The sequence below is a fragment of the Pogona vitticeps genome, chromosome 10 (assembly GCF_051106095.1).
Source record: "Pogona vitticeps strain Pit_001003342236 chromosome 10, PviZW2.1, whole genome shotgun sequence".
Classification (NCBI taxonomy): Eukaryota; Metazoa; Chordata; class Lepidosauria; order Squamata; family Agamidae; genus Pogona; species Pogona vitticeps.
In genome coordinates this window covers 14,968,235-14,980,354 of record NC_135792.1, presented here as the reverse complement: position 1 = coordinate 14,980,354, position 12,120 = coordinate 14,968,235, and the positions used below count along the sequence as shown (strand labels likewise).

At 44.7% G+C, this 12,120-nt stretch overlaps 3 protein-coding genes and 1 long non-coding RNA gene across 13 annotated transcripts in view; 1 reads left to right on the top strand and 3 right to left on the bottom strand.

The window, feature by feature from the left end:
- The window catches only part of CTCF (CCCTC-binding factor), a 50,431-nt gene extending 49,150 nt beyond the window's left edge, over positions 1-1,281 (bottom strand). Inside the window, exon 1 of the mRNA XM_020811457.3 lies at positions 1,143-1,281. The gene's annotated coding sequence lies outside the window, so the exon portion shown is untranslated. The remainder of the gene's footprint in view (positions 1-1,142) is intronic.
- The window catches only part of CARMIL2 (capping protein regulator and myosin 1 linker 2), a 161,360-nt gene that overhangs the window by 137,798 nt on the left and 11,442 nt on the right, over positions 1-12,120 (bottom strand). The gene's annotated exons all lie outside the window — the stretch shown is intronic.
- Positions 389-11,850, top strand: LOC110088864 (uncharacterized). 2 transcript variants are annotated; one of them, XR_012081279.2, is made up of 4 exons: positions 389-510; positions 8,638-8,727; positions 9,343-9,510; positions 10,848-11,850. It is a non-coding gene; the product is annotated as an uncharacterized LOC110088864 (long non-coding RNA). The 2 variants fall into 2 exon arrangements; XR_002302152.3 differs by lacking the exon at positions 389-510 and adding an exon at positions 5,841-5,978 and having other exon boundaries at positions 10,848-11,667.
- The window catches only part of RIPOR1 (RHO family interacting cell polarization regulator 1), a 156,880-nt gene continuing 153,839 nt past the window's right edge, over positions 9,080-12,120 (bottom strand). For all 9 annotated transcript variants that reach the window (XM_020811466.3, XM_078380363.1, XM_078380364.1 and 6 more), the window contains one exon: positions 9,080-10,009. In XM_020811466.3, the coding sequence (XP_020667125.3) occupies positions 9,912-10,009 (98 nt within the window). In that variant the 3' untranslated portion in view covers positions 9,080-9,911. The remainder of the gene's footprint in view (positions 10,010-12,120) is intronic.

Genomic DNA, 12,120 nt, shown 5'->3' with positions numbered 1-12,120 from the left:
TTTTCTGAAAACCTTAGAAGGCATGTGGAAATGCCAAAAGTGAATAAGTCGTATCTAAGCAAGGATAATAGGGAAATATCCCGATATCGGAGAAGGTCTCAACCACAGCCATGGTATTATCTAATGAGCGCGATCTTGAAGCGGATCTCCAACCCTCCGACGACAGACTTAACTCTCAGGGAGCTCGCTCTCCAACCATAGATAGAGGGAAACGAGGCCCAGAAGTAAACTGACGCCTGCTTCTTCCAAGGCGGGCGGGCGGGGGAGGCGGCCGAGCGGCGGACCAGCGAGCTCGGGCGTCCCCGCCTGGCGCTCGCCTGTCCTGCATGGCGCTTGCAAGCTCAGGCTGCCTTGCAAGAGGGAGCTCCAGTCCCGATCTTGCGCTCGCAGCGTCTCTCACTCCGCAGCGCGCACAGCGAGGTGGCGGCCAGCGGGAGTAGGCGAGCGAGGACGGCCTGCGCGAGACGGGCCCGGGGCGCAGAAGGGGACGGAATCACCAACGGCCAGCCGGTAGAGTATGAGGAAACGAGGATAGGGGCGGGCGGGCCGGCGGGGGGGGGGGAAAGAAAGAATAATAAGAGACGAAGACAGGCGAGAACGGACGTGGCGCGGGCGCGATCAGGCGGAACAATAAGGAAACCCGAAGAGGCAGGAGGGGACAGCAGGATCGGGGCCGAGCAAAAAAAAAAGGGGGGGATAGGGGCGGCGGCCCGAAATCCAGGGACTCGCCAAGCCGCGAGGCGGGTTGGGCGGTGTTTGAGGCGGAGGAGGCTGTAGCGAGGTGGGGAAACCCAAGCGGGCCATTTCAATAATGGCGGCCTCGTCAAATGAAAAACCAGGTCAGCCTCAGAGGCCTTCTCCGTTGGCAACGCCCGTGAAGGCAGCGGTGAGCTGGGCAAGGCCGCTCTCCCGAGACTGTGCACCCCCCCCCGTCTTTATCCAGGCCCGTCTTGATTCCGGCAGCGGCGCTGCGCTGGGAGGCCGATGGGCGGCAGTACCAGGCCGGCATCAGGCCGGTGGGGACGGTAGAGGGAGACAAAGCCCCGCTCCCCATCAGCGGCGCCACGGCGGGTCCCAGCCCGAGCCCCATCGTGACACCTAGAGGCCGGAGAAAGCGACTGCAAACCCCCCGAGCTGCTTACCTGCCCCGGGGGCGCCTCCGGGCCGCCCTTGCAGCCCCGGACCCCGCCCCGTTCGGGTCCTGCGGAGCTCCTCAAGCCGCTGCCCTGCCACTAGCGGCCGCCGCCAGCGCCCAACACCAGCTCGCGGTTTAATCGCTCCACAGTCGCTTTGGACACAAAATGGCGGCTGGGAAGGACAGTGCGCGTGCGCAGGCCCGGCAGCCGCTACCGCCGGAGCCGAGCGAAGGGAGGGGGGGAGCGGGGAAAGCGGCCGCGCGGGGCACCATGGGAGGATTCGCTGGGCGCCAACTTCAAATGGAAATTCTCTGATGGCCCGCGACCACGTGAAAATGGGCGGTGCTCTGACGTCATATACCTTGCGCTGGGAGGCGCGGCCTTGGGCTGGTGCGGGGGTGGGGCGACTCTGGTGCTTAAGGCGTGGAGGGAATGTGTGCTGTTAAAGCAGGGTGGCGCCTCCTTCAGGTGGTGTTGGCGAGGATGCTGTTTGTCCCAGGAGGAAAATTCCCTTCAGGACAGATTGAGAGGTCGATAAAAGTCAGGTGTAGGAACTGTTTTGCGCCACACTGTTTTTTGTTAGTGTCAGTAACCACATGCAGTTTGACGTTTACGTTCTTAAATCCAAAGTAACTTATCTGGACAGAAAGGACATATAAGCTGCGTGCCCCTGTTTAAGAGAGTATTTCTCATATGGGCGCATTGCAGTTGAAGACTTATACATTTTAAATACTTTCCCAGGTGTTTTGTAAAGTAACCTAGCAAAACCTTGATATAAAGATGAATAGCATCGCACAAAAGCTGAAACAACAAATAGCATAACAACAAATTTGTTGCGTGGTTATTAGATACAGGACCTGTATAAGAGAAAGATGACAATATCACACATTTAAAGTGCAATCTGCAGCCTTTCAAAAACTGCAGTTTATTCCTCAAGCTGGAAGGATGTGGAAAGCAGCTGGTGTGTATTTCATATGGCACTAAATGTGTCCTACCTGCAGGATACAATGAAAACAAATTGGTATGACAAACTATTCATCAGAAAGGGCAACGAGATGGACTGAGGTCCTGTTCTCATGTATCTTAAAAAATATTGTATGTGCAGAAATTGTAATTGTAATCCACCCTGCTGGGAAAAAGGAAGTCTCACTTCTAATACTTCAGGCAGTAACTTAGTTTGCTTTTTCTTATATCCAGTAGTTATACATTTAGGCAATTCACATTTGAGTTAGAACTATGCATAGCTCTCAAAGCACGAGAACAAAAGACAAGAAAAAAACTTTTCCCCTTGAAATCATCTCAATAAATATTGCCTCTGTGCTGTTATTTTTTTTAATCTTCCGTTGCTTCTTGTTATTTGAGATCTGTGTGACACCTGATAGTCAACTCTTTAATCTCATACATATACACCCAGATATGCACTTCCCCTCCTACAAGTGCATTTGGAACTCCCAGAGAGATATTTTTCCAGAAGAAACCATCTGCCCCAGCTGATGTATCTTCAGCTTCATGGTGGCCAGCATCCTTAATCAACTGGTAGGATCCGCTAATATGACAAATATAAAATAAGATTATTGTGTCATATTCAAAATTTACAGATTTAATTCAGTGTGAATTTTTCTGGATCACTGTCAACTTATTTACAATTTATTTATTTAAAATATTTTACCATGCCTTTCATCTTAAAAAAGGACCCAAGGAGGCTTATATCATTAAAAAACAATGCTTAAAGCTAAAAACAGTAATCTGTATACTTACTGTCTTTAGTTTTAAATATTGTCTTTTAACTAGGGAGAGGCAACAAAAAAGACCATCTCCCATGTCCCCACTGAGCATACCTGTGAGGATGGTGGGACCGAGGGAAAGGCCTGATTATCTTAGCACTCAGGCGCACTCATAAAGGGAGATGTGGTCCTTGAGATAGCTTGGACCCAAGATTTTTAGGGCTTTATAGATTAGAACCAGAACTTTGAATTTTCCCTGGAAACGGATCAGCTGCCAGTGGAACCGCTGTAAGAGAGGGATTATGTGATCTCTATGACCAATCCCAGTTAGCAATCTGGCTGCTGCATTTTGGACCCAATGAAGTTTCCAGACACTTGCCAGGGGCAGCTTCAGGTACAGTGCATTACAGTAATCCAGCTGGGATGTAACTGAAGCATGTGTCACTGTGGCCAGATCAGATCTCCAGGAATGGGTGTAGCTGGCAAATGTACTTCTGGCCACCACTGAAACCTGGACATCTAGGCTCAGAGATGAATCCAGAAGCACCTGTGTTTTTAGAGGGAGTGTAACCACATCCAGCAGAAGCCGCATTCCTGTTCCTTGATTTGCCTTTTTACTGACCAAGAGCACCTTGGTCTTGTCTGGATCAAGTTGAGGTTTATTGGGTGTTATCCGCATAGTGGTGACATGGAACTCTAAAACTCCTTATACAGCATATCACAGAAATGAGTACACCCCCTCACATTTCATAAATATTAGTATATATTTTCATGTGATAACACTGAAGAAATGACACTTGGCTACAATGTAGAGCAGTGAGTATAAAGCTTGTATAACAATGCAAATGTTCTGTCTCCTCAAAATAACGCAACACACAGCCATTAATGTCTAAACTGCTGGCAACAAAAGTGAGTACGCCCCCTAAGTGACAATGTCTAAATTGGGCCCAAGTAGCCGTTTTCCCTCCCTGGTGTCATGAGACCTGTCAGTGTCACAAGTCCCAGATGTGAAAGGGGAGCAGGTGTTATCGCTTTCACTCTCTTGACTGGTCACTGGAAGTTCCACATGGCACCTCATGGTAATGATCTGAGGATCGGAAAAAACAAATTGTTGCTCTACATAAAGATGTATAGGCTATAGGAGATTGCCAAAGCCCTGAAACTGAGCTGCAGCACGGTGGCCAAGACCATACAGCAGTTTAACAGGACAGGTCCACTCAGAACATGCTTCGCCATGGTTGACAAAAGAAGTTGAGTGCCCATGCTTAGTGTCATATCCAAAGGTTGGCTTTGGGAAATAGACATACAGGTGCTGCCAGCATTGCTGCAGAGGTTGAAGGGGTTGGGGGGTAATCCTGTCAGTGCTCAGACCATACGCCCCACACTGCATCAAATTGATCTCCAGAGCTGTCATCCCAGAAGGAAGCCTTTTCTAAAGATGATGCACAAGAAAGCCCGCATACAGTTTGTTGCAGACAAGCAGACCAAGGACATGGATTTCTGGAACCATGGCTCTCTGGTCCAAAGAGACCAAGATAAACTTATTTGGTTCAGATGGTGTCAAGCGTGTGTGGTGGCTACCAAGTGAGGAGTACAAAGACAAGTGTGTCGTGCCCACAGTCACGGATGGTGGTGGGAGTGTCATGGTCAGGAGCTGCATGAGTGCTACCAGCACTGGGGAGCTACAGTTCATTGAGGGAACCATGAATGGCAACATGTACTGTGACATACTGAAGCAGAACATGATGACCTCCCTTTGGAGACTGGGCTGCACGGCAGTAGTCCAACATGATAACGATCACAAACACACCTCCAAAAAGACCACTATCTTAAAGAAGCTGAGAGTAAAGGTAATGGACTGGCCAAGCATGTCTCTAGACCTAAACCCTATTGAGCATCTGTGGGGCATCCTGAAACAGAAGGTGGAGGTGTGCAAGGTCTCTAACATCCACCAGCTCTGTGTTGTCGTCATGGAGGAATGGAAGAGGACTCCAGTGGCAACCTGTGAAGCTCTGGTGAACTCTTATGCCCAAGAGGGTTAAGGCAGTGCTGGAAAATAATGGTGGCCACACAAAATATTGACACTTTGTGCCCAATTTGGACATTGTCACTTACGGATGTACAGTGGAGCCCCGCATAGCGACAAGAATCCATTCCGGAAAAATTGTCGCTATGTGGATTCGGCGCTATGCGAAATAAAAAAGCCCATAGGAACACATTAAAACCTGTTTAATGAATTCCTATGGGCAAAAAACTCACTGTTATGTGAAAATCCTCCATACGGCCACCATTTTCGCTGGCTGGTAAGCAAGGAATCGGCACGAAAACACAGCGGGCGGCCATTTTTTTTACCCGGTGGCCATTTTGGAACTGCCGATCAGCTATTAGGAAAACATCGCTATGCGAAAATCGGAAAGTGAAACAGCTTACCGATCATCGCAAAGCGATTTTTCCTATCTATATCATCACAATGCGGATTCATCGTTAAGCGAGGCACCACTGTACTTACTTTTGTTGCCAGCAGTTTAGCTATTAATGGCTGTGTGTTGCGTTATTTTGAGGGGACAATACATTTACACTGTTATACAAGCTGTATACTCACTGCTCTGCATTGTAGCCAAGTGTCATTTCTTCAGTGTTATCACATGAAAATATATACTAAAATATTTATGAAATGTGAGGGGGTGTACTCATTTCTGTGATATGCTGTATAAGGAGTTTTAGAGTTCCATGTCACCACTATGCGGATAACACCCAATAAACCTCAACTTGATCCAGACAAGACCAAAAAATATATATTAAAGTATTTATGAAATGTGAGGGGTGTACTGTGATATACTGTAACTCTTCCTGTGGTTTCATGCAGATATTACATAACAGGAGAAACAAACAGAACCCTGAGAGAGTCTGCAGTGCACTGTCCAGAGTGTCAAATAGGATTCCCCCAGCATCACCTAGGTTTTCTCCTCTAGGAAGGATTGCATCCACCATAAAGTGGTGCTTCCAAGTCTCATTCGAGAGAGACAGGCCAGAAGGATACCATGGTCGATGGTATCAAAAGCTGCTGAGAGGTCCATCAGAATCAACAGGGATACACTACCCCTGTCCAGTTCCCAGTGTAAGTCATCTACCAAGGCGACCCAAGTTCATCGCATAGCCAGGCCTGAAGCCTTGACACATAGAGCACAGTGTTTAGGCCACAGGTTTATTTAACAAGGCCAGAATCCTGTTGCTATTTACTTTACATGGAGCTACAATCTCAGAAGTAAACTACATGGCAATGTGACTGGCATTTCACCAAATCTGCTTCCATGATTGCTCCGTACAGACAAGATAGTGGCGATAGAGTCCACAATTGTCGGGGTAAGCAACAATCAAGTGAAAGGAGCTACAGATACAGGTAATGAAATTTCCCAGTGACAATAGCATTATTAACACGGGGAAGGAGCTGCCAAAGCGTTGATTACATGTGTCATCAAGTCAGAATTCATTTACACTGACCTCGATAGGGTTTTTGAGGGAAGTGAATAATTTGAAGGAGTGGTTTTACCAGTTCCACACCTTCAGTGAGTTTCCATGGCAGAGCTGGGGCACTGAACTATAAAGGGCTATTGAGTCCTGTTCCATTAATCTGTCCACTGCCCCCCCACACACTGGGTCCCTGATAGGTAATTAGTTAATGTAAATTTGCTATTGGATTGTAGTAGACAGTATTTAGGTTGTTTATGAAGTGTTGATACACTGACTTTTGCATTCACAGGAAGCTGATTTTGCTGAGGCCAGAGGGTTACTAGAGAAAACAAAATTTTGGCTACCCTGTTTCCCCGAAAATAAGCCCTGGCCTGAAAATAAGCCCTAATGTGTTTTTTGGAGCAAAAATTAATATAAGACCTAGCTTATTAATATATACAGTACACTGTGCTAAATCACGTGGCCCACCTTTGGCTAGAAGTGTTGCAGCCTATGTACAAGATTAACATCTCAATGAGAATTAGGCCTAATTCAAAAGTTATTAGACGTTATTGGAGTGGACCAAAGTAAGACCAAGCTTTTAAAGGAGGCAAAGTAAAGCAGTCACGTAGCAAACAAACTCAAGGATATGCAGTGAAGCGACTCTATATAAGAATTATTCAGGGAGCTTGGCTGAGTTTTTTTTATAGATGCATCCTTCACTGTTGGCCCTGCTGGCAAGGCCTTTTAGGAGCTGAAATTCAAAATATATGAATGGCTAGAGGTTACCCAGATAAAGACTCAAATCCCCAACTCAGTGGCAGTATGGAACTTGTGAAAACATTCCTTAAATGTCCCACTTACCTTGGAAACCCTATTAGTATCACTGTAGTCAGTTCCTGCTTTGACGGCACATAACAGCATCACCGGTTTCCTGTTCTATGTAAAGGGAACGAACCTTCAACCTATGTTTTTTGGGCATTTTGATATGGCCAGCTCAGGAGTAATACACTAGGAACATCCTTCTTTTATTTTCTGTGCCCTTTTTTTTGGTTTATCTTAACACAATTAGATCCTGCGATTTCCTTAAGAAACAACTTGTTTTGCCGAAAATAAGGTAAGGTTTATGTGTCTAAAGAGGTATTGCTGAAGAACCTTGCTGGGTCTGGATAAGTCTTTATATATTTCCTAAGTGTCCAGGGAAATAGAAAGCTTTGCTGACTCAGCAGGACTTTGAAAACCTGTAGTAACTCAAGAGGATCTGTCTGCCATTTGGTCAGAGTGTCAGGTTTGTAATAGTTACACGAATAGTAGCTTGAAAGAGATGGCACAAGAAAAGTCACTGTGTGTTACGTCTTTTAACAGGAACACTTTGTCTATTCCAGGTATTGTATTATATAATAACAATAATTTTAGAACTGCAGAGCTGGAGGGGACCCCGTGGATCATCAAGTCCAGCCCCTGTCAAAGAGGCACAGTGTGAATTGAACGCCTAACCTCTGGTTCTGCAGCCAAATATCTAAGCCGTTGACTTCTTTGCAAAACTTAACATTATGTTATGTCACTTCCTAATGGCTTAGATGCAGCTCCTGGCAGTTTTTTATTGGAACACTGATTAAATAGTGGTATAGAATCAGGTATTCTAAAAACATTTAAAGAAAATTAATCTTTATGCTTTTGTAGGGAGAAAAAGACACTGTTTTTAGGAGACATCCATGAAGTATGGAATCAGGATGTGTGAAGAATCCCATTCCTTCCATATGTCTGCTCAATGCCACTGTTCACCCCCTTTAGCTCAGTAGGCTCATCATATCTGCTATTGCATCACACTGTACCCAGTGTTGTTAGTGGACAGATTGACATCCGAGGAGTCGAGACCTGGGCTCAGTTCCCCACTTGGCCATGGAAACTCACTGTGGGATTGGGTATTACTGATGAAACCACTTCTTAAAATATCTCACGTACCTTGGAAAACCTTATTAGAGTTGCTGCTAAATTGGTTCTGACACAATGACATACATGTAGCATCCCAACGGAAGTACACTTTAAAACAGTATCGATTTTTTCCCAGCAAGTTTTTTAATCTCCATAAGATTTTTACTTCAGTATCTCATTTGTATGCTCATTTGTCTAGTATAAGCTGTTTTGAACCTTATCACCTCTTTTATGAACAATATACTGTAAAGGCTGCATCTTGTTTCTCATGTAGTCTTTTATATTTTTATTCTTGTTTTACATTGATTTGAAATTTCTAAAGTGGTTGATAAATATTCTTAAATAAACAAGCAGTATATATGTTGAAAATAATCTTATTTTTTCTACTACAGGAAGGATGAGATGATTCTATTGTTTATGTGGTCCTCAAAGTTCCCCGTCTGCTTCTGAAAAAAGCTTCACCCATCTTCCCTCTTTTGTAGGTAAAAAAGACTCCCAAAGCTCCAGGGCTGCCTAAATGAGGTTTTTAAACGGGTGTTTGTACCTGACTGCTTCAAATGTGTTTTGTAGTTGTTTTGTTTACCTTTTTTAAGTATGGTATTTGATCCTTTTCAGTATTTTTTATACTTAGATTTAAATAGTATCTTTTAGTGAGGTAAGCCGCTTTGGGTCCTTTTAAGGAGAAAAACAGGGTAAAATATTTTAGATGAATGAGTGAATGAATGGTTGGTTGACTTGACTTCACCGAAGAAGCTTTTGACCACAACACCTCACCTTCCTGATGGGCAGGAAAACTCCAGAGCAGGTTTCACAAAATGACAGTGACTTAATGCATTTGGTTTAAGCTTCTTTTTATTTCAGGCTTAAAGTCAAAATTAGCCAAACCTTTTCTCTCTCTGTGTGTGTGCAAGATATATCTCTTTGTGTGTGTATACGCACACACAAAGAGAGAGATACATTTATAGATACTTTATAGAAAAGGGACTTTTTTGCTTTCATTTATCTGCAGTCTCCTCAAAAATATGTCAATAAAAATAATAAAATAGCACAAGCGGTGGCAGCTTCTGCTTTATCCATATTGCTTCTGTCTTCCACAGCATCATAACTAAAAACAACCTTCCCCCACCCACCAGAAGGAAGAAGATTCCCTTCTCTGATTTCTCTCCCTCACACAACCAAGACAGAAATGTTCCCTGTCAGTAGCAGAATATACCTTGGCCCCAATTTCCTGCAGTATTCCCCACCCCAGAAGATGGGAGAATATGGTAAGATGACAACAAACTAAAGTAGGATTTTGAACATACACAGCTTTTCAAAGATTTTTCTTGAATGAGAAATTGTCTTTAGACCTGAGGACAATCTGCCATGTCTAGCTTTTGTTGTTTCCCCACCAGAAATCCTGGTCCTGGCTAATAACAAGAATCCCACATTCTTTCAAAATCAACAAACACGGGATACTCTCAATGCCCTTGTGCCCATGAGTGCAGCAACCAGTGTGGCTAAGGAAAAAAGGCATTATCCACATAAGGCAGCATGTTGGTGGTGCTGATACTGCTATGTGTGTGCATACTGAGAGGCAAAGAGCTGCCTTAGTCTGTGACACACTGGTTTGAATGCTGGCTATGTGACTTAGTTGAAATTCTGTGGCATGTGAAGTCTGTGCCTCTCAGAATGCAGTGCTGGCCAAGCTCCCTGGGGCAAAAATCCGTGGCAGACTGTCAAGGGATTCCTCCAGCCGTCGGTGAGCAGATTTTCCATCATCCCCTGTGAACACAGAACAGTTGGATGCTAATTAGGAGATTGTTTGCCCACCCCCCAGCACTGTATATAATCACAAATGTTAGCCCACAAAACCTTTACACTGGCAAAACAGAGTACCCTGAAACGGAAGCAAAAAACAATGTCAAAAAGTTGTATTGCTTTGTTGCCTACAACGACCCTCCCTTGCCGTGGACAAACCTATACAAGTGACTGATTCAAATCAAACTGGGTTCAAGAATACTAACTAATGCTGGTTTGTTCAGATTTCTTGGGATTTGGACTCTGCTGCTGCTCAAATTTGAATCCCCCATGGTACAGTCTGCTAAAGGCTCACTGTGTAATTTTTGAACATTTTGGTTTGGTTACAGACTCTCTTGTATTTTGAGTGCTAAGTCATTTATTTAACCATTTTTTACCTGACATCAAATCTGCATTTAAAGCCGGCTGTTCTATTTGAATTTGTCCTTTGTGTTTTAGTTGATCTTTGCTTGTTTGGAATACGCATGCTATAACAACACCTATGAGATACAAGTTGTCTGTTCAATCGACAACCTGAAGAATTTTCTGTGCATGTAAATGCCGCCGATAGGCATTCTGACATGCCTGAAAGTTTACTGTGAGGAAATAAAACTAAACAAGCTTGCTGACCACCTAGGAGGAGACACAGACTTCACCAGCCATTTAAAGTCCTTTTTCAAACCTGGTTGTGGAAAAACGAATGCAGATATTCCCCCAACCAATCGTCCACTCCTAAGCAGCATCCTGGCTCAGCTAGAAGGTGAAAATTTGCTATGTACGGATTACGTAAAGTCAGTGCATAACTTCTTTTGCTTTCTTGCAGAATCCTTATAGATGGCATCTGTCCAGATGGCATTCAGCTCTTAAGTCTGCTTCAGCCAGAGATCAAGCTCAAGGAGACGAATGGGGGATGTGTTTTTTACTCATACGATGCTGTTGAACTGCAACACTGAACATTACTCACTGTTGGCTAGGATTAAACAGCACTGCAGTTCAACAGCATCTAGAGAACCACACATGCTCCACATGAGTTCAAAGGCTGCATTTAGGCAGTAGTTTCTCAACTTCTTGTGAAATTTAAGAACTGAACTATAATTGCAAGAAATAGTAGTTACATTATCCACAACTCGTGAGTCTGTCACCTGGAACAAACTAGTGATGGGCCAACAATGTCTTTGTGGCTGGCACGTGCAAACAGCTCCAGTGCTCCCAAAATCTTTTTATGTAGAAGTTGCCTAAGTGAAGATGGGTAACTGGAGGCTCCTATCCTTGAGATGTGACTTTTTCCATATGGGGAATGAACACAGATGGGCGAGGGCCCAGCTCATTACACAGCAGCAACCCAAAGGCAGTAAATGGGGTGGGGGAATGAAAAGGTGGCTTAGTAACTGTGAACAAGTGCAAAAATCATTTGCTGTCAGGCGGTGTAGCAAAGTTGCTGCAACTGGCAAAAAACAACAACAAAACAGAACAGCCTTGGGAAAGAACAGGAAGACCTTCATTATTGCTGCTGCTGAGATAAAGATTTGTCTCAATTCTTCTCTTGTCCCCTCAAAACTGACACCCCGTCCTGTCACTTTCTGTAGCCTGAGAACAGGCTTATGAGTTTGGGAAACTATTTCTAATGCTACACTAATATAGAATACTGACAAAGAACAGAGATGGTCGGCTCTCCTAGTGCAGTGGATCTCCTGCATTGGCAGCAGATTGGACTAGATAAGCTTGGTTATCTTCCACATCTATGCCATCAAAACTGTTCAGTCCCTTTAAAAGCATTAAAAATCCTCACACCCAGTGATATGGAAGCCCTTCCTCTTTATAGCAAATGCAGTCAGCTATGTATTACTGACTCCTGTGTCTTTGCAAGAGCCATTTGATGTCCAACTTTTCTCCTGCTTTGAGGAGCTTACATTTACAGCTCATGGCCAGCAAAAGTCATCAAGCCCTGTGGCTCAGCTGGAGTGGAACAGGCTCTGTGCAGAGAGCACTGCAGAGTAGGGGGCAATCCATGCTCCTCAGTGAGGGGGTGTGCCTATGAACCTGTTGTCAAGGAAAATTACAGGCCTGAGCAGAATGGAGTGTATTAATGAGAATCC